The sequence below is a fragment of the Anarrhichthys ocellatus genome, unplaced genomic scaffold (genome assembly GCF_004355925.1).
Source record: "Anarrhichthys ocellatus isolate YVR2014 unplaced genomic scaffold, GSC_Weel_1.0 scaffold18, whole genome shotgun sequence".
Lineage (NCBI taxonomy): Eukaryota > Metazoa > Chordata > Actinopteri > Perciformes > Anarhichadidae > Anarrhichthys > Anarrhichthys ocellatus.
Genome location: NW_022280048.1, coordinates 1695550 through 1717917, shown reverse-complemented (window position 1 = coordinate 1717917; position 22368 = coordinate 1695550). Strand labels below are relative to the sequence as shown.

At 43.6% G+C, this 22368-nt stretch overlaps 1 protein-coding gene across 7 annotated transcripts in view; it reads right to left on the bottom strand.

Moving 5' to 3' along the window:
* Positions 1-283: 283 nt before the first annotated feature.
* sipa1 (signal-induced proliferation-associated 1) overlaps positions 284-22368 on the bottom strand; it is a 32737-nt gene continuing 10652 nt past the window's right edge. Inside the window, exons 2-17 of one of the 7 annotated variants that reach the window (XM_031857075.1) lie at positions 16556-16839; positions 15247-16471; positions 14775-14899; positions 14489-14677; positions 13664-13838; positions 13249-13352; positions 11459-11616; positions 10411-11017; positions 10051-10325; positions 8844-9287; positions 7718-7838; positions 7486-7609; positions 6308-6406; positions 5757-5829; positions 4406-4484; positions 284-3213 (exon numbers count right to left, since the gene is read on the bottom strand). In XM_031857075.1, the coding sequence (XP_031712935.1) occupies positions 3070-3213; positions 4406-4484; positions 5757-5829; positions 6308-6406; positions 7486-7609; positions 7718-7838; positions 8844-9287; positions 10051-10325; positions 10411-11017; positions 11459-11616; positions 13249-13352; positions 13664-13838; positions 14489-14677; positions 14775-14899; positions 15247-16354 (3825 nt within the window). In that variant the 5' untranslated portion in view covers positions 16355-16471; positions 16556-16839 and the 3' untranslated portion in view covers positions 284-3069. Of the gene's footprint in view, positions 3313-4405; positions 4485-5756; positions 5830-6307; positions 6407-7485; positions 7610-7717; positions 7839-8843; positions 9288-10050; positions 10326-10410; positions 11018-11458; positions 11617-13248; positions 13353-13663; positions 13839-14488; positions 14678-14774; positions 14900-15246; positions 16840-17474; positions 18244-20137; positions 21600-22368 lie in introns of those variants that run through there. The other 6 variants (XM_031857074.1, XM_031857073.1, XM_031857072.1 and 3 more) reach the window with 6 other exon arrangements.

Here is a 22368-nt window from a genome sequence, read left to right as displayed (position 1 = left end):
AAACGCCTCCCACCATCATTCTATCAAATCTTAAAGGCAGCTACACACAAATATCTCAAAGTCACATGTGTCGACAAAACATCTGCATCAACTCAGCCACAATCAGATTTCTTTTTTTTTTTTTCAAATACGCCATTGGATTTTCTGAAATCCATTGAAATCCATTGAAATCCAAATACATTTTTTAAAATATTTAAATACCAAAATAATCATCCTTTTAGAGGAAGCATACGCCATTCCGCACATTCATATCAACTTAAACTTGATTTCAATGCAACATGGGTCATTTTCAGCAACTTTTTCCTTTTAATTTGCTTTGAAAAATCATATATTTGTCGGTTTGCTTCCTTGAACCATCGGTGGTAATCACTGAGCCTCAACACACATCTATTATTATCATCATCATCATCTGATCTTTCGGATCATGTGTTACTCAATGACATTTCCTCGCACAGCGGATGACAGACCAGATGTTGCGACGGTCTCTTAGGAAATCCTTCATCTGCCACAAAACAAAACCTCAGTAAGTGCAACCAAAGACAAAGAAATGAGGTCACTAAGCTGGGTTACCATACATTACATTTTCTGGTAGGCACAAAGTCAGAGGAATAAGCCTTCAGATAAGACCGGTATGACCAATTTAAACATCCATTCCAAAAGAAGAGTTTCACTCATTAAGGCGTACCTAATGGTGTTTTAAGACCTTATTATATTCAAGAGCTATCGCTGAAATAGCTCAAAATCAGAATGATAAAAAGGACCATTGTCACATTTAGCAGAGAGTATGTTGTCATATCATGGTTGTTGGTTTTCTACAAAAGAAACTTAAATTTATAACTAAGCCCACTTTTCCTTTCTGCCCTATTTCACATTTTTTCCCTCAAGACTTCCCTCCAGTTAAAACAGCTACAAGAAAACATTTGCATGATTAATAAGTTACATTTTTATACATACACACAAACGGGGGGGGGGGGGGGGGGTTGGAAGTTGCTTGGCACATTCTCATGCTTGACCAACCTCCTACAATCTAAATAACTATACAAGACACAGTAAAACAGGTCTTCTCACACCACCGTCTCCCTGTTCAGTCATGAGGCTTCAGCATGTCCAGGAGATGAAACAAGACGCCTGCATGGTCATGATTAACACTTCTCTGCATAATCATCCTGCAAAAAGGAGGGCATACGTAACCCAATGCACTAAGTAACATGAAACAGTTCAGCTGTACACATACAGTATCTTCACATACTGATAAAGTTTAGATTCATAATTTAATCTGTATATATTGTATCTTAATATGCTGGTACCAGGTATTCACAGTGACTCTAAAATAAAATTACAAGAGGAAGTTTGTACAAGAAACAAGAGTCGGTGTGACTGACGAAGGTTTGGCATCCCTTTTTGTCGGAGTATAGAGTTTGTAGTTGGAGATTAATTTGTGGTCAGTTCCGTTGGATTTCAGTGGGATTCAGGAGAGCTGCCTGCGCTTTTTCGTTGGCACTGAGGAGAAGCAGTCCGACTCCTCTGAACACACGTTACTGCTGTTGGCGCCAACAGCAGTGGACACAAAAAGGTGAGGTAAAGGTGGTGGCAGGGGGATGAGATCTTATCCACCTTCTTATGTTGAGCAAGACATAACCTGGGCTAAATAAGGTTCACTATGTGCCCTGTCCAGTGCTGATTTTACAAAAAACAAAAAGTGCAAGAACGACACAGAAACACATACAAACACACATCGGGGTGGAATGGTAAGATTTCACCAAGTGTCCTTACCGCTACCACTCATAAGCCATACTAAACAATTACCCAAAATAGTCACTGTAGACATCCGCCAAACACAAAACATATTTAAATACAATATCCTGCATTTTACTATTAGTTCAAGGTGTTTTATTCTGACACCTAAAGCTATGTTGCCAGCTGAAAGTAAAAGCTGCCTTTTGGCATTTTGTGGTTCAGGCCAGTAGGAGGAGATCTTCTACAGTATGGCTGCTACAATAGTGAGGTTAGAAGAAAACAGTTACAGGCAATCATGGAAGGAAGCTGAAGCAGCTCTTTTCCTGCCATTGTTTGCGTTTTCAGGAGGGGTAAAAACCCTTTTCAGTATCCACTTTTACACTGTTTTCAACATACTTCCAGGAGGAACAAGCATGCTCAGTTCCTTTTTTATGACATTTCCAGGTTACATCCCTTTTATGTAAGGGTTTTAAAATACTTTCTCCCTTAAAAACTCCAGTGTCTTAAATACAGTACTACTGAGAAGTGAGGAGGGCAGAGAATTATGTCCTTACGTAACAGGCCTTGCTCTAAGGCCAGTCAGTTGGCATCATTACATCTTTTGAAGTAGAAGGCTGCCTACGGGCTTGTCATTGTCATCTTCCTCCTTTTTTTTTTTTCTTGTCTTGTTTTGTTTCAAGGCCTTCCACACTATCAGCGCCGGGCAGAACCACACTCAGACATTGCAACTAAACGTCTGGCAGAGAGGATAGCGATACTACTGTTCACATATATTATTGGTGATACAGTATATATACGTATATACACACTTTTGGTCATTTCAGATAAGACACCACCAAACATGCTATACAGTGTCTCTCAGTCTTAATTGCCACTTTTTATGCAAGTGCTATTCAGCCCAGCTTGTCAAGTATTTGAAGCAAGGAGGTACAGTAAGAGATGCACACATACAGACACACACACACACGCACGCACGCACGCACACATGCGGCACACATCCACACACATACTGTATCATATACACCAAGAGAAGCACTCTGGCATAGCATGCCAACGTAGCAGCCTGAGAGCTGCACATCAGTCAGTCTATGAAGGTCATGGGATGTTGGAAATGTCATTTTGTTCTTTTTCATGGGTTGATTTGCATACTCCCTCACCAAAAGGCAGGTCCATGATTCAGGATTGAGACTGTGGTTACACACAGATTGAACAGGATGCGTGTGTGTGTGTGTCTGCCTTTGCAAATATTTACGAACAAAATCTGTCTACTGAGCGTACGAGCACGTTGTACGACTTGCATCTTTCTGCTGATTTGTGTGTGCAGCGGTGAAGCTAACAGGGCTTGTTGACGTTGCACAGCAGCTCGGTGACTTTGATGAGGCGAGCCACTGTGCTCTGCGACTCCTCCTGCAGCCGCTGGTTGTTCTGCCTGAGGCTCTGCACCTCGGCCTGCAGCACCGCCTTGTCCTCCTTCTCCTGAAAGACATCGGCACACAACAAAACAAAAGCCGTCGCTCAGATCGCTGTGGCAGGAACGGGAGGGGAGCGACAGGTACAGCGGTGGCTTTAAGGAAACTAGTGGGCACACATAAACACAGAGCTTGAAATAAAACAACACAAACAGTGTAGAGAAGCACATCACGCTGCAGTGGGGGAAAAGAAACAATCCACTGAACTGATCATTTCTTTGACAGAAAAATCCTAGTTCAGAACTTCAATTATAGTCTGTAGTCTCAGTGCTTTGTGGTCTGGCCTGCTGGTCAGACTGAGTCAGCAACTAATCACCTATAATTGGTCAAAGGTCGCAATTAATGATCATTTTCATTATTGAATAATCTATTTTTAAATAATTGTTTGACATATATAATGTAAAAAATATAGTGAGAAATGCCCAGAGCCCAAGGTGACAGATTTAAATTGTCTGTTTGTTTGACCAACAGTTCAAAACCCAAATATAGTCAATTTTCACATTTTAGACGCTGGAACCAAGAATGTTTCATTTGTGCTTCATATATATGACAGAGAATTAATCAGTTTATTTTATCTGTTAATATAATTATTCTTAGTTATTGTTTGAGCACTAAATGGATACTTTATCGTTATTCTTGAGAGTCCATAGACTAAATGGTATATTTATATATGTGTCGAGACACAGAGACATATTCACTATTGACCAAAGATTGGACTTTGTTTTGAGAATTTAGTTTGTTTTCTGTCGAGCGGCTGCTTCCGAGATCGAGATTAAGAATAAGGAGTTCATCACATACAGTATTCTTTGACATCTACATACACGGATCAGCAGAAAATAATAAAATAATGATAACAGGAGTTGTCGGACATACATTTTTGTAAGTATGATATTGGGGGATTTACAAATCTGAAATGCTGCTATACAAATGTCCAACATTAGGACTAAATTAATGAATTAAATAAATGTAAATGTGTTTCTGTATTCAGTGCATCCACAGTGAGCCCGCTGTGATTGAAATGGCCGAATGGACGGGAGGATTTGTACAAGTGAACAAAAGCCTGCATCAGAAAATACAAATAATCTCGCAGCAGCGACAGAAGCGGAACAATTTGAATACTTTTTCCTACCTGCTGACTCTCCCATGGAGCTCACTGAAAATATTATGACAGAGAAAAACGTTCATGAAAGTCAAAGCACCTTTTGCAGGTCATCCTGCAGCCTCTTCAGCATGGACTCCAGCTGCGACACCTTCTCTTCTAGGTGGCCTGGAGAGTCACTGCAACAAAAGAGAGGCAGTGACACTTTGTCAAAATCAATTATTGTAATCAGAGAAAGTCTAAATGAATTTGTTTTCCCAGTCACAAATGAACAAGATGAATGCCTTCACTGGTGTATTTTATAGGAAGGTTTTTCTTGTGTTCCTCTCCTGTTATAACACCGCCCTCATCTCATTTCAGCAAGTGAACTGTTTCACTTTGCTTGATTGATCTTGACTTCCACTGTGGCAGCTTCAGAGCTCGAGGCATCGTCCCTGCTGCCTTCAGACCTGTAGTACTCAGAGATCAATTTACTGTAATTGCTAGGGTGACAAGCAGACCCAGCGAGAGAAGTCATCCCATGATGCATTTCGTCTGATTGCAGTTATATATAACGAACGCTTCTGGTGATGTGAACAGCATGATAATGCTATTTGAGGAAAGAAGATGGCATTGACGTCAGATGGTTTGGGCACAATAGTGCGTTTTGAGTTTGATATTTAATTATATGACCATTTATCTTATCATTTTGGTTGGTTTGAAGCTCATTTGTGCTATTTGTAGACATAATTATTTTTGAAGGAGGTTGGCAGTGTGTTTTTTATTGTAGTCAATTATCTGAATCTCTCTTTTATTCAACGGATATGTACTGAAAAAGGAAATATATATATACTGTATATATTTTCAACATGTGATCATTTTTCACTAACAGATGCCAATGAGAGGTGATATGGAGTATTCTGTGTGAGTGTCTTTTATAAAACATTTTACACGCTCGTTGGAGACAAATTGAAAGGTGTCATCAATACTAACTACAATACGCCGGGGGGCATGAACTGCACCTGTAAAGACTTCCTTTGAAGAAAAGCTTCACATTGGTGTTTTGCTTTTTTTGGCCAACAGTTCTGGACTTTGTATGTTCAGACACAGCATGGAGGACTAAAATAAGGTGGGCAAGGAGCTGGACAAAGTGTAAAAGAGAAACAAAATGGATCAGAGTGGGATCAGAAAGATGACAATGACAGTGAGTCAGACAAGCTGTGTGCGCGTGTGTGTGACTGCATGCGCATAACTGCAACACTAAGTCAGCAAGAGAGCTCTCTTGATGGGGGAGAGAAACCATCCCATTGACTCACACAGTTGGATGTTGCCGATAAAGTCTAAATAATTGAGAGAGAATAAAGAAGTAGTGAAAAGGGTTGTGTGCAGTGATTCTGACAAAAAAATAAGAGACTAACGACAGAGATATTGAGCTGCCTGCGTCACCCCGAGTGTACTGTATAGCAACCCACCTCTCATTTGAGTCTTTCAGCTTGCCGTCTGTCTGGTCGGCTCCTGCTTGGGAGGGGTCTCCAGCTTTATGGTCTGTGGTAATGAACATTATCCACATTAATATCATTTAATACAGCCATACATACCATAATGAAAAGAAAGAGGCAGACAAAGACAGGAGATGCTCACTTTCTCTCAGTATAGAACATACTGTGATTCATACACTTATCTTCATATAGAGCGCAGATCCATTGCACTCATATGTTGTTGTTTTTTGGCCAAATTTATGTGGCCAAATGGACATTAAACTCATAAGTGATTGGTGAACATCTCACTCCAAAAACAACACGCTGGGAAGATTTTCTACAAGATTTTGGAACCAGGTGATAAGGCCTGGTTCACCTTCTTTTCAGTTCATCCCAAAATTTAGAGTCTAACTTGAATCTTATGATTGTGGAACAAAAGTCTGGATCAAAAAATGATTTGTGATGGTGCTAACCACTATGGACAGCTTGTTATCTTATTTTATATTTACAGTAAGTGACGTGTGCATAAGTAAAGAGCTCCTCACCCTCTCGGGACAAAGCCTCCAGGATGCTGTGGCAGGCCGTGGCCAGGTCAGCGATGGACTGCCACTCCTCCTCAGTGGACTCTGTCGTCTCTGAGAGAACTGAGAGAAAGGAGTTTAAGATTTAACTCGCTCTACAGTAACAAACTCGGTCTACAGTAACAAAGAGCCACCACTGGGGGGTGCTGCTGGTCAGATTCAGGGGCAGAATGTAGAGGCACAAGGAGGAAATGTTATAATGTACTGTATGTCATGTGCCTGCAGGTTTCACTGAATTATGTTTCTGACTTTCTAAGATCTTTTTGACAGATCAGTTTAGATTTAACTCAAGGCAGCATACTAAAATACAAGACAATGACATCAATAAAATTAATAACAGAATTTGGGTAAATTATTACATGCAAATGTAATAAAAACTTTGACAAAAAGATCTAATGAGTCCTTGAATTTGATCTTTTCGTTTGAAAGTTGTCATGCATTTTAACAGACTCCCTGCGAAAGAACGTGATGTGAAACAATCAGAGTCGTCAGAGGCCGCCCCCGCAAAAATCTGAAGAATCAGATGAGAGGATGAGCAAGTGTGCTCTTATGGCAGATAAATGATGAGTCTCATAGTCTCAGCGGAGGCAGAGCAGATGGCGTAAGAGGGGCTCCTTGATTTGAAGCTGCCTAAAACTCCACCCCTCCCACTACCCATCTGTCCCCCTTTTATCCCAGCCCTGGCAGGGGGTGGCAGCAGAGCAGGGGTGATATTAGATTAGCGGGATAGGGGGCAGCGGGGATGAAAGAGGAGGGACAAAGGGGATGCAGTGGGGAGCAGAGGGAGGATAATGAAGAGAGGGGTTTAAGGCAGAAACAAATCTGGAAAAAAGGATTTTGGGGCTTAAATCAGGCAGAGATGATTTGCAAACATGTGTAATTGTTCCATTTTGGCATCATTTGAGCAGTCGTGTCAGCTGTTGTGTCTGAGAATGGAGCTTTGTGTCGAGTCCACGATCAGGGTCATAATATCTCTTTGTGCTCTTTGTCTCGTAATTAATCGACACACATTTCATTTTTTATTTAACATGCTGCCATTTTAATATTTACGGTATTATACATATATAAATATATTATAAATATTATATTATATATATATAAAAATATAAATAAAGAATTAGCAGCAATAGGGAAGTACTTACTCTTGGTGATGGAGTTGTGAAGACTTAGGGCTCGTGAATTTCTTTCAGCTCGGTCTAAACATGACAACCGGGAAGACGAGTCACTCACTGAAGCTTTGTCATCACCGAACTCAGCGGCCATGAACTGAAGACATACGAGACAGAGATAGAGGGGAAACAACACTGTCAGAGAGCGGATGGAGCGCGCTGGGGTGAGAAACTACTCAGATGTCCTCTCGTCTCAGTCTGTCACCTGTACGTCCTCCAGGGGAACCTTGGGTTTGACAGTCAGGATCAGATCAGGTGTGGCGTCCCTCAGCTCGTTGTCATAGATGTGGCATTCCCCCTTCAGCCCCACGTTTTCGTACACATGCCTGTCCAGACCGAGAGGGAGAAACGTGATGGTGGTGGTGGGGGGGGGGGAAACAAAGCAAATCTGTTGTTGATGCTTTGTGACATTTTTTTATCCAATCCAGAGGTCAAAACAGAAACTGGAGCACTTCGACAAGCAATCTCCAGGATGGCTTAGGTTTAGGCCTGATTGAGTTTGCAATCCTGCACTCACAAAATCATCCATCAAAAATATCATATCTGATGCGGCTTCGGTCAGATGATTTGCGTGACGATGAAAAGCAGTCAAACTCATTTTGGTGAGCAGCAGAGTTTAATATTATCCTCATGAATATTTTCTTATGCACAATTTCTGCTTCAAGCTGTTGTAGCTTTTTGGAGTTCTCAGGGTGAAAATGATTTGTCTGGCAGACACAGACATGCACTTCTGCTTTTACAAAGGTGTTTTTCTCGCTCCTTGGAGCTTAATACTGGACATTCTTGTGTCTGTCAGACCTTGATACTCAGGAGGATGAGGGAATGCAATGCAGACCATGGTAAAAGGGATTTTTGATGACATTTACATGATTTCTTAACTTGAATCTAAAGAAGAAAAATGTAATCTATTGTAATTTTAATGTTTTACTGCTGAAGAGTTAAAGATCTGCTGCGCAACCGTCCAATCATCTATGTGAATTTTCGAATGTGAAACATAATTTAAAACCTTTTGCATTAAGTAAACACAGTTCAGTGAAGCAGAGTGACACATTGCTTGGCGTCCTTTCACCGTACCCTGTCCTTTGCAGGAAAAGTGACGCACTATGACTCTGAGATTAAATTGTGATGAGTCAGCTTCCGTTTGAGGATATTTTCAGCCATGCTGGATGATTTCAGAGCCTTTTTACCTGACGGTCTCCCAGTTTGCAGATGTTAAAGATCTCTCAAAGCAGCATTTTTTTGTTATTTATATTATATATCTCTCTATAATATCTTCAAAACACTCATATGTCAGGCTATGAGAGAGTGGCATGATCTTTAGTAACACTCACCCATCACACGAATCCCTGTAGGTCGGCTGTCTCTCCAAAGAGCAGCTGCGTGTGAGCTGCGAGCCGCTGCCCTCCTGGCTCTGAATGGCTGCTTGGTCCTGCAGAGAAGTGGCCCGTAGCAAAGGTAAGCTGGGCGGCGTGAGGAGCGAGCCATGACATCTCTCACTTTGCCCTTCATCACACGACTGTCCTTCGCCCTCTTCGGCCTCCACCTGCACCTCCAACTCCGTCATGTCCGCTTCATTGGCCCCACTCTCGTTCAGCTTTTCCTCCTTTGCTTCTCCTTCCTCCTTCTCCTCCTCCTCTTCTTCCTCCTCCTCCTCTTCCTCCTCGTCATCATCTTCGTCTTCCCTCTCGTCCAGTACCCAGGCCTCTCCAGACTGATCCTCGCCGGGTTTACACTCCGCATCCTTGATGGCTTTCTGGTACAGCTCGGAGAAACTTCTGCAGAACATAAATCAACAACATACTTAGTAAGAAGAGACACACACTTCACAACTCACAGCTCTCTTTTCGGCCCAGCCTCTCATCCCACTGCTGAGTCATAAACCTAATCTAGAAGCCAATAACAAAGATGAGGTGGACATATGAGGTGCTATATTTGCCTATTTTATCCCTTTGGGAACACAGAACTCTACTTCCTCTCAATAATTATGACATCTTTGTGGCAATTTGTGCTTTGTTGTCACAGAACAAGCATTTCAGCAATGAAATATAAATAAACCAGTGGGATCCACTCTAAAGCTGCAGAGGTGTCCACTTTAATATTGGTTTTATTTGTTTTAACAATTGTGTCCACAGCTGTTTCTGCCCTCTGTCTGACTTCAGCTGAGTGGAAAGTGTGCTGTTAACAGTGGGAGGCCCTTTGCCAGTGTGATTACAGATCATTAGAGGGATTGATTGGTTGTTGGCCAGCTGGTGTGACACTGATGGCAGGCCGTCATCAACAGCAGAGTGAGCCGTGACCCCAGAGTGTGGGCACCTCTCTTGTTTTCCTTAACCGACTTGTCCCACTGACCCCCTCCTCCTTCTTTGCTGTCAAAACTTTCTCTCACCGTCTCACTGGGACTATTATCCACTTTCTGGAGCACGCTTTATACCCATGAGCCCCTTCTCCAGTCTCTCCCTGTGTCTGTTGACCCATAAGTGCCCTTGTTAGTGTTCTCTTTCTCCCTCTCCTCCTCCTCGTATCTGCAGCTTCACCCACCTGCGTGGCTTGCCGTTCTCGTCAGGTGGGATGACAGTGATGTGGATCTTGTGCGCAGTGCGGAGCAGCCTGGTCCTCTCCTCGGGGCTCAGGTGAACCAGCGAGTGGCCGCACAGTCGCACCACGCGAGCCCACAGCTGCAGGCCTCCGCTCTCAGCGTAACAGAACCGCTGCAGCTCCGTCACGAAACCCTCCTCGTTCATCAGGAAGCCGGGCTGTCCGACGCCGTCGCGCAGGGGAGTGACCTCAAGAGCCTCACATCCCCGCGTCACCAGCTGCAGATGAGCGGAAGATGATGAATGAATCAGAAAGACATAAACCACCCACTGAAAAGTTTTAAATACGAACACAATCACCCACCTCTAGCCTCTGCACCACCTCGCGTATATCCTCCGCCTGGCTCTCCATCGCACTGATTGAAACAGACTCCCCACGCTCGTAGAAGATATCCAAGCAGGGCCCCCCCTCCTTAGTCTCTGTCACTGCCTTCCAGCCGATGACATCTCGACAGGAGCAGTTAAACACCACCCTGCGCGTGCACCTCTCAATGAGCACCACCGACTCAGCAGACACCCCGAGCAGACAGGGGAGCCTGAGTTCTCCAGCCTCCCCGTCATCTCCACCGTTGACCATCACGGCCCACACCAGCGCCCCAGCACTGTGCAGCTCGGCCCCTTTGGCGCCCTTCAGCTTGTCTTTGCGCTTGCCACCCAGAGAGAGCAGGGGGAACTTGGTGGAGGAATCGATGGGTGTGGTGGTCACATAGTTTTCAGCCAGGTCCTTCAGGTATTCCTGCCGTGTGCGGGTGGCCATGGAGCGGAACTTTTCTGACTTCTCCGCAGCGTTTTCGGCATTCACGGCCTTCGCCAGGAGAAAGTCTCTGAAAGCGGGAGAGCTAGGGAATCGAGCGCCCTTAGGGAAGAGTGGGCCAAATAATGGCATGTCTTTAGACCGTGTCACGGCCACCCTGAGAGGGAAAAGAGTGAAAAACAGGAGTGCTAGAGTAAGAGAGAGTGCAGAAGAAGCATTCAATCCATGTCTTGTTTTTCCGAGCTTGACTGTGGACTGTAGTGCTCTCCAGAATAACAAACATTTACACTGAATCTGCTGCAGAGGAGCACAGATTAGTGTTTCCTCCTGAGCGGACCCATAACTACTATGATGTATGAGACCCATGTGTAAGAGTGCACATAGTAACACCCATCTTTACATTGACTTACATGCATATCGTGAATGACGTGGTCAGTAAAATTGTCGTTTTTTTTGTATTTTTCTTAAAGCCCAGAACTTATTTTAGTTCACTACTTCCTATGACACATAGGATGACCATGAATTTATTGTCTCAAGAAACTTGAGGGTGAAAAGAGATGTATTTATTTACAGCATAGTGGAAGAGGTATGATCAGACCTGTAATAGGTGTTGTCAGTGCAGGGCTCATGGACCTGAACGATGATGAAGACATGTTGGAAATGGGAGCGGATGGACTTTGGCGTGAAGGGCAGGGTGCCCGGCTCCTGGAACACGATCGTCACAATGTCGTTACCGATGTGTCGCTTCCTCAGCAGCTGGAGAGGCAAAACAGAAACACAAAGAGATTTATTTAAGAAGCGGACACGAGTCATTTTAGTCAACGAACCAGATCTCAGTTTGCCATGTTTTATATCTCAAGAATCTACAAGAAATGTTTAAGAAGCAGCGAAAGACATTACCTTTAATGCTGTTAATTGAACTAAAGGCTAAGTCAAATTAAATTAATAGTAAAATAAGCAACTCTAAGTGTTCTCTGAAATAAGCTTGTGTGTCCATGATCTTGCTGTTGTTGTTAGCACAACTCAATGCTCCAAAATTACTGTTCTTGGGAAATTAACAAATGTTGCAACTTTAAGTTAATTAATTATACTTCTTTATGACAAAGAAAATAATTTTTCTTACAAAATAAAAAAAACTAGAACTTTTAAAAAACAGCTTAATCAAGATATTATTACATCACAAACTGTTGCTGCCAAAAAGCAGCAGAATGTAAGGGCTTCGTCACTAACATGTTTTGTTTCATTTAAACATTTAATCTGTCTTCACATGTCATGTCCAGTCTCTTTGGTGGCAGCAAACAGGCTTAAACCACAAACTTCATATAAAGAGCTGACAGTCAGCCTGACTGAGAGGCGCCTGTGAATACCTCCATGGTGGGAGTGAACACTGGGGGCAGGATTTTTATGTCATGCTTGTTGCGGAGTACAGAAGCTTTTTCTAAAGCGTTTACAAAAGCATGAAGTCTGAACAGAGATGGGTAACGAAGGTTGTACCAAGACTGATGCAATTCTATATTACGAATAGACGTGAAACGTTTGAGAAAACTTGGTATTGGAAAAATGGTTCGGCAACACAAAAGGTAGGAGAAGGAAATCAAATATCAAATCTCTGTTGAAATATACAGTTGTGTGAAAAAGTGTTTGCCCCCTTCCTGATTTCTTTGCATGTTTGTCACACTTAAATATTTCAGATCATCAAACAAATTTAAATATTAGACAAAGATAACACAAGTAAACACAAAATGCAGTTTTTAAATGAAGGTTTTTATTATTAAGGGGGAAAGAAATCCAAACCTACATGGCCCTGTGTGAAAAAGTGATCTGTTCGTGACCTCAAGCTGAAGCGCACTTGGGTTCTGCAGCAGGACAATGATCCAAAACACACCAGCAAGTCCACCTCTGAATGGCTTAAGAAAAACAAAATGAAGACTTTGGAGTGGCCTAGTCAAAGTCCCGACCTGAATCCGATTGAGATGCTGTGGCATGACCTTAAAAAGGCGGTTCATGCTCGAAAACCCTCCAATGTGGCTGAATTACAACAATTCTGCAAAGATGAGTGGGCCAAAATTCCTCTACAGCGCTGTAAAAGACTCATTGCCAGTTATCGCAAACGCTTGATTGCAGTTGTTGCTGCCCAACCAGTTATTAGGTTTAGGGGGCAATCACTTTTTCACACAGGGCCATGTAGGTTTGGATTTTTTTCCCCCCTTAATAATAAAAACCTTCATTTAAAAACTGCATTTTGTGTTTACTTGTGTTATCTTTGTCTAATATTTAAATTAGTTTGATGATGTGAAACATTTAAGTGTGACAAACATGCAAAGAAATAAGAAATCAGGAAGGGGGCAAACACTTTTTCACACAACTGTATATGGGTTGTATTTTTACCTGCTGCGTGTTGTTGGCTGTGTACGGCAGCATAGTAGACACGTGAAACATAATCTCATAGTCCTGGTAGCGCGTGTAGAGCGAGTGTGTCCCAGTTGAGTCCGCTACACAAGCAAAAGACAAACAAGAAACACGCATCACACAAAGAGAAAGACGGATAGGGATTCAGCAGAGTCAGTCAATGTTTCTGAAGGAAAGACTAAACTCAAATTGTCACATTCAGGGTCCGTCTGATTTGCTGTTCTCTGCTGCTCACTGAGGGGAAAACAGCTCATTACTCAGATTACATGCGGCTAGATAGGAGTTTTCTTAGGCTTTCAGTGGTGCACTGATGCCCTTCGGATAATGGTCCTGCCACAAGGTGAGATACAGCCAATAGATGCGGGTGTGGTGCATTTATTTCCCCACAGCTCACTCTTGTTGTCCAGCTGAGCTCTGTATTTCTCCCAGCCCTTCAGCCGCACACGCTCCCCGAGCAGATCCAGGAACTCTTCAAACGCTGGGCCCGAGCTCTCGTTGTTGTACATGTCTTCCTCTGAGCTCTGCCCGGCCCGGCAGTACATCACCCCAACCTTTCGCTGGAAATTCAGCTAGAAGACAGAGAAGCACAGAGTCAATAATTATCCTGTCAAGACCTTTCACCTAATGAGGCATCCTGATCATTTGCCATCTTACTTTACAGCTACAAAGCTTGTCTGAGAGAATTTATGCTGTAAAATGTTATACACCTGCACAGCACACATTACACTATTAAACCTCCTAATCCCCTTCACGTTTCATGCTTCAAACAGAGGATTTGATTCGTCAAAGTTGTTTGTTCCTTTTCTGAAGTAGCTGACTTCAAAGGTGGAGCTAGTGGTTAACTGGTGTGTGTGGGTTTAAATGGTCAGCAGCTTCTGCTAAATAAAGTTACAATGAATGTGATGGGGCTTGAATGTTTAAGCGATCAGCAGGAAATGATCTAAGATCATTCTGGTCACAGTTTCTCAAGTGAACAGTCACCGTGGTGGCAGAGGAAGAAGAGAGAAGAATGAACAGATATAATAAGTGCACTTTCACATCTAAAAACACCCGATTGATCACTGCGGAGGTGTAGACTTCAGAACGTCAGCTTTAGAAAAACATTATTTTGTGTCTGACCTCTGAAAAAGAGCCATTTGCTGCTATTGGTCAGTATCCGATGTCCTGAAAAGCTTTCTCTCAGACAGTCTTTGGTGTCAGCAGGGGCAGCCTTACTCACCCCCTGTTCGTCCAGCTTCAGCAGGGTGTCCCTGACCTTGGGGGAGTTTGAAGCCAAGCGAAGGCAGTGCAGGTTCAGTTCAGGCATGATGAACTCCAGCAGCCTCTTGGGAGACAAGCCTCTAGGGGTCGTGTGACGAGCGGCAGAAGGGACAGACTCCTCCAGGATGGAACCTCGCAGAGTCTTCATCTGGGGAGACGATTCACAGGCGTCACATCCTGGAAAACCAATTTCACATACACTGAAATCGTGGAGAGCTTTGAGGATAGAAAAGCGGCAGGTTTACCTCTGTGGTGCGAAAGATGATTCTGTAATTGTACTGAGCGCCGCTGGATCCGTCTTTCTCCTCTCGGCGGAAACTGATGGCCACTGGGCCGAGGCGGTCGTCCATGCCGAAGAAATTCTGGTGTTCTGCGGTGACAATACAGTCAATTTCAAGTGTGACAGCATTGGGGTTCAAATATAACACTCTAAGAGAACTGTATTAAAATGATTAGGGTGTAGAGGGGGGGCTGAATCTTGTATTTTTCTATGTGCAGTCCATAAATTATAAGATGAGAAATTTAAAAAATTGTGCCATGATAAAGACTTGTTCAGAGTTGAAATGGGATGGTTCATCAATGATTGAATAGCACCACAGTGTACATCCACTTTGTTAAGCTGGACAGTAATGCTTTCTTAACCCCGTCATATTATTCTCTCTATTGACTTCCCATAAACAGTCGAGTCAGACAAAATAGAAGTTTCACTACACGTACCTTTCATGTGGAAGTATTTGCGATAGTAATGGGCTCCCAGATCTGCATGCTCTATAAAGTAGTTGCTCTTGCCCTGCTGTTGGACGTGACTCTCTCTGGGCTCCTCCAGGACCGACACTGCATCGTTGGGGGTTCGCATGCTCGACCAGAGTCCCCGCCTCCCCTGGGATTGACCGAGACCCACCTGCTCTTCTCCCCCCGTCTCGTTGCGGAAGTGGGGGCAGCTGAGCAGGAGCTCGTTATCATTGCCATCACCCTCGTCCAGCAGCAGCGACTGCTCGGGGTCATCTGCATTCACCCCGTTGCCTCCCCCGCCCTGTGCAGGTGAGGACGGGGTGGCTTGGGAGAGGGGGCGCAGCTGGGAGGCGGCTGAAGCCCCAGAGGTGATATTCTTTTTCCGTCCAATGCTGTCTCTGTTTGTGGCCGCCTCAGTGAGGTCAAACAGGATGCTCTGGACGTCGTAGTGGGCAAAGTTCCTCACCCAGGCTCCGCCCCCAATGTTATCATTAGGACCTGGTTGAGGGATCTGAGGGGGTTTAGTCTTCTTACTTAATCCTTCGGGCTTCGGCGGCTTGGCAGGTTTTGGGGAGTCCCCTGTGGACACAGACAGACCACGAAAGAATCCATCGGGCTCTGGAGGGTTGCCCTGCAGGCCCAAAAGCAGGAAAGGGTCTTTGAAGCGTAGGGCATTTGGACTCAGGGGCCCCTGATCGTCTGTCCTTGGCTCCTGTGCTTGAGTCTGTCTCTCCAGCGAGGACAGGCTGCCGTATTCCCTGTGTAGCAGCACACCCCCATCACCCTGAGCCCCCGCACCCACCTTCTCACCAACCACCCGAGCTGCTTTCCCCCCTGCCTTCCCGGAGGAGTCCAAGTCTCCTAAGGTTACATCGCTGTTACTTCTCTGCATGATGTGGCCGCGGCCCACCGACCTCAGCGTCAGCCCCACGCGGCTCGGAGTGAGGCTCTCATCCTCAGCTCCATCAGCCTCCCTCCTCGGCGGCCACTCCACTCGACCTGCTTCCCGGTTGGGGTCAAAGTTGACGGTGGCAATAGGCGGCCGCATGTTCTGACGGCGAAACTTGCGGATGAAGAGGTCATCTGACTGCATGGTGCCTGAAAACCGACTCCGGTCCAACAATCGTCTCTCCACTCTGGTCCAGAGCTTTCTGCTCTCCCAGTAAAATGTCTGTCCTGGTCTCTATGGTGCTGGTGTGAGACGGGAGCACTGCGCGCAAAGATGAAAAACCCCTCTGAGTGAAAGCAACAAATACAGTCCTCATTCACTTAAGATGGTTGAATTTTCTCAAACCTTGGACGTCTCTGTGAGGTGCCCCACTTTGTCCCAAGTCAAGTTGTTAAGTGTAAATGAAGATTGAGGAGAATATGCAGATGTGTCCGGTTGCAGGGGTCCGTCCCGGTGTGCAGATGTGTGTTTTGGTGGTGCTCATTCCTTCAGAATAAGGTCGAGAGGATCTTCACTGGAGCCGGAGTCCTCTTTGTATCAGAGGCTCTATCAACCTTTCTAACATGGCATCCATTCGTCTGCACTCTTCAGTGCCTGCTGCTTCCCTTTTGGTCAGGTCCACTCGCCACCTGCAGAAGAAAAAGAGAAAGAAACGTCTTTTGTTACCTCATCATTCACCCACACTGCTAATATCTTAATCGACAGCTTTATGTTCAGCCCACAGCAGCTTGTCAGTGAGGACACAGAAACACTTTGTTTGGAAGAAAAGATTTGACAAAGTATCGAATTTCAACAATAAAGCAGCAGGCAGGTCTGACGTCTTTTATTGTTGAGTAATGCCTTGTACCTCTGTTTTCTCTCATTATTATTCTTTCCTTTACACACTTTCCGTTCCAAAGTTCCACTAAATAGCTCCATCGCAGACTTAACGCTCACCACATCCAGCCTGCACACGCTCACAATAGACAGTATTAACACAGGGGAGGGGGCCTTCCTGGCTTACTCTGCCAACATACGAGAAATAAGTGTAAACTGTCTCCCACCCTCAAATAAGCTCACACACAAACACACAGTTTTTGTTATTCCCCTCCTACACCAGTATTTAAAAGAATATACAAAAACAACAGCAACAGACACATTGTAAATAACTTCCGATACAGTGGATCAGCTGTTATTATTTTCACAGAGTTTGAAGAGTACGAAGCAGTGTGCTTCCCTTTTTTAAAAAGTCCTTAAACAATTCATTGTTATGACTGCAACTTACCAACAAAGTGGGTTTAGTTTCAGGTACAAATCAGCTCGTTTCTGTCGCAGATGTCTTTAAACAAACCGAGCTGAACTCTTTTGTCGCTCTCAATAAGGTATGAGGCTTCTTCCTGTCTAGCTTTTCGCATGCATCTCCTCTCTCGTGCTTGCAGCCTAAAGAGCAGGTGCAGTGGTGCAGAGCTGCTACCAGAAAAGCTTCACACACACACACACACACACACACACACACACACACGCTATAAAAATGCTATAGAGTAAAGTGAGGAAGTCACAAGAAATCTTTGTTTCCCTTTCTTGCCTGCTCTCACACTCTCCTTTTCAGCAGATGTTTCCATTTTGCTGTGAAGAGAAAATGGAAACTGTTCACCAAATATGAAAGTTATCAGAGGTTATCGGTAGTTTAAAAGGCGTTCAGAGATATGCCAATGTGTGTTGAGGTGTTTACATACATTTATATAATCTAGAGGGGCTCACTGTCAGCAGGAAATGTTGCTGACTGCAGATAGTTTCTCTAAACGTGTTTTGTTAATACTGAAGTGGATAATGTCTGCTCCTCAAAAAGAGGGAAAAAAAGGCTTTGTAGCGCGCTATTATTTTATCTGCATTTGATCACTTTCAGCATTCTCCTCTGGGCCTGTTTTCTCATTATAGTCGGTAACAGCGGTGTTGGATACATGGGAGAGAACAACAGATATCCAAGTTTTTGTTTTGGAGCACTAAAGAAATGTATAAAAGCTTTTGTTCAAAACAACAACTATATATTATATTTAATCTGACGTTTCAACTTTTCACTTGTTTTCTTTAAAATAATAACCGCCCTAGTTGTGTGCCATTATTATTTTAAAGTCCCCAAAGAATGAGCAAACATGAATATTGTTGGAAGGACACAGTTTTCAATAGAAACAATACGTGTAACATTGGACTATAAAATTACTTCCATGTCTGTGTGAACCAACGTGAGGCTTGATTATGCTGTTTGCTTCCAATAATACAGGGAATTACTGATGACAACTCTAGACATTTCCCTCTATGCGTGGTTCCTCATCTGACACACTGAGCACTGGGTCACATAGAGAAGCCTCTGTGCACTGTCTGTATGGTGCCAGGGCTGCTGACATTAAAACCCTGCTCATGCTTCCTTCTGGGAACCTGCAAATGTTCTCAAGCATCATTACCCACGTGGGCACAAATGATGTTTGTTGACGCCTATCTGCGGTGATTAGGTGCAGCATCCACCCGATGCTGCACCTAATCATCACAATGCCTTGAAAAGGTGTGAGCAATCAATTTTCTCTGCTGTCTCAAAAGTGGGAGTGTAGATTATTGGCAGCATGTTTTCTTGAACAAAAACAGATCACAGATTGCCTTCATGCCGTTCCAACAGAAAGCTGAACTTCCAGGCTCGGGCAGAAACACTCTTGCTCTCCACCAACACAGAGCGCGGGGTTGAACTCGGACACTTATCACTCGCCGCCTTTGTACAAATCACATATTCCTGAGCTTCTGAAGACCCCCGGCCCATGAATCAGTCCTAGTTTCCATAGCAACCTATCTTGTGCCCCCCCCTCTATTGATGTGGTATCCAGACCACAAGTGCTTTATTGTTAACTCTGCTCAGCGGGTAAAATGGCTCCGATTTGTAAAACAAATCTACGACTTATATTTGTGTCAGTGACCCTGGTCATACAACCCTGGTCATGATTTAACTGCTTCCTTCAAAAACCTAGTTTAACACCAAAGTCAAGAACAGATAGTTTATAGATGTATCTATAGATCTATAGGACAATATAATTGTATAATTGTACAATTCAGCTGGATGCTTAGCCTAAAGAAACACATATAAAATCAAAAAACACAAGTTGAAGGTGGCACATAAATTAAAAAATACACTAGCATGATTTTTTGAGAACTTACAATGTTGAACAAGGTGAACATAATACCTGCTTGACAACAGCATGCATTGCCATTGTAAGCATGCTAACATGCTGATATTAGCATTTAGCTAACAGCACAACTGTGCCTCTAGACCACGGAACTGTGGTGTTATTCAGCCTTTCCGAGGCAATCGCAGGGTTCAATCAATCAATTATATTTCATAAAAAAAATAGCCCCTTACAATGTAATAGCCCCCCCGCATTCATTTCATCCTGACGTGTGGCGTGTTCTGTTTGTCAGACTTAAAAAAGTGTTATGTAATGTTACTCAGTACTCAGACATCAGTATCATCAATGCCCGTCCCCATTTCAGAAGCATCCTGTGGTCCAAGGATAGTCTCATAGAGCCGATAGCATAGCTGCAGACTCTTGGTCTTGTTAGTGTATTTGAGATCAAAAAGGGGCATAATACACTTAAATAGTGGTATCAAAAGAAAACTATGGCCTAAATGTTCTCAGTTGTTGCAGTTTTTTATGTTCCTAATTGGTCAGGACTGTAACTGTAACTGGCTTTGAAGAGGAACCGCACAGAACTTGGATCATTAAGGTATTTGCAAGATTCACGTGTACATTATCTGTCTGGTGTTTCAGCATCAATCTAGGAGTGTGATCACATTCTTTTTCATCTGTGTTTACAGACGTGTGGGGGTACTAAACACTCTCACTTTGAATCAGAATCAAGTGCAGAAAACAGAAAATGGTACTTAAAAGAAAGAGATTTTCTTACCATTACTGATGTGCGAAATCTTCAATCAAAACTTCACTGGCCCAGACTTTAAAATACATATGACCACCACATTGACACTGGCCTTCCTTTGAATAGAAACTGTCCTCTGTGTGTGTTACCGCTATAGAGAAGTGTGTGACATACCTAACATAGCAGCACAAAATGAAGAGGAACCAAACTGTTTTGTCCTTGCCCCCTCAAGTTTCAGCTCAATTTATTTGGGAACCAATTGTTCGTATTCTCAGTATATTTTCTGCTGCATGCACTAGCCTGACAATTTAAATGTCATTGTACACCCTCCCAACTCAAAAGGAGAACAGATTTTTTTTCAGTTAAACAACTACCTTTTGATCCAAAAAATACCCTAGAACAAAAATCCTCGCATAAATAATTGATAACCATCATAATGTTTTCCCAGGATACTTCTAGCTGATCAGTCTTACAAGTTTATATCAGTCTGGCTTAAACCAAACCCTAATATGATCACAAATGGATCACTTCGTAATAGCAGGACTGACTAAGTGGCAATAAAAAAATAATTGAAGGGCATTATGAAGGCTTGAGACAATAAACAGCAACGGGAAGCTCTTTTTTCCAAAGCTTTCATTGAATTCTGATTGCCTTTTACTCTGATGAAGCCACATCTTGCTGGTTTAAAACAGAACAGGACACAATATCATAACTTCAGTATGGATCGCTCAAAATACTTTGGCATGTTGAACTACAAGGGAACCTGTGCAATATCTGCATCTTATTTAAATATAGCTGAAAACAGCCGGACATTTAGGAAGATTAAGAGTATCATAAGTTGCATTATTGCATAATAAGTACATAATAACAAAACGGTATGTCACTTCATATATTGGTATCACTACTATTGACATTATTTTTATCAGATATCTGGTAGCAACACACACCAACTATACTTTCTCCTGCACAAGGAAGCAAACACTGCACAGTTAATGTTGCGTGCACTCCCCCACATTCACAGTGTGCACTTATTTCTCCCTGTCAGTCAGTGCAGCAGTTGATGAAAACCACGCGTGACCTCTGATGCTCCCTGAGCCACAACTCTACCGCAACATCAACTGAAGCTGGACTGCATAGCAGGGACCACTTAAACACGTTGTATTAAATGACTTTGAGGAGGAGGAACTGAAAAGAATTTGATGATTAATTCTCCATGATCTGGTTGTTTTGCCTTATACACTTCACTGATATTACCAGATGTCATCCGTGTCCCAACAGTCTAAAACAAATCAGTCACTCTCCTGCCGTTAATCCACACTGACTTAAGCTAATTCGCCACACAAATTCAATCATGGATCATAACTCTGACGTGTATTCAGGCCATTCCATAAAAGCAGATGTATTCTCCATAGTTTGCAGACATTGTTGGCTGTGCAGTTGTTGGGATCTAACTATATGGCTTCGACATGTGCTGTGGAACAAAGAGAGTCAGGCCTTCCCTTTTGCAAGAAAAGGTTTCATCCTGATTGTAGTTTGAGCACCAAACCCCAACTCTGAAGAAATTCACATTAGGGTGTGAGTTTCCTCCCCCCAAAAAAGTGAAGAAGCAAGACTTCTTCAGAGAGAGAGAGAGAGAAAGAACTTCCACTCTCCACCAAGCGCCTCGTTTGCTCCGGCCATAAGGACGCGAAAATCCCTGATCCAGACGAAGCGATTCTCTCCTACCGAGAGAACACCTCCCGCGGCCCGCAGCCGCGCTGCCTGAGCCCACCGAAGCTCAGAAGAACCCCTCAGAAGAACCCCCCCCCCCTCAATCACCACGATTGCATCGTACCGTAAGGCGAAATAGAGTCTGGGCAGAGTTAGAGACAGTTCATTTGTGTTTATTTTATCTTGTTCGTGTGCTTAAAGTACTGTTCATTTTTATAACGTGGTGTATGCTTAATAATCGCCGACACTGACGGTCGCCGAGATCATTGGGGTTGTGGAGAAGCTAGTGTATTTCATGCTACCGTGATCTGTGTTGAGCTAGCCGCAGTGAGGTCGAAGTTGCTTCTCATCAGTTCAGGAGGTCAGAACCGCCGGCTGAGACAAAGTCGCGGTTCTTGCTCCCCTGGCTGAGAGAGCAATCTTCCGTACTCCAGCGCAGCGCAGAGGATCTCAATGTTTTGTTTTATTTCATTTTGTTTTGTTCCTTTCCCTTCTCTTTTACTAACTAACACACACACACACACACACACACACACACACACACACACACA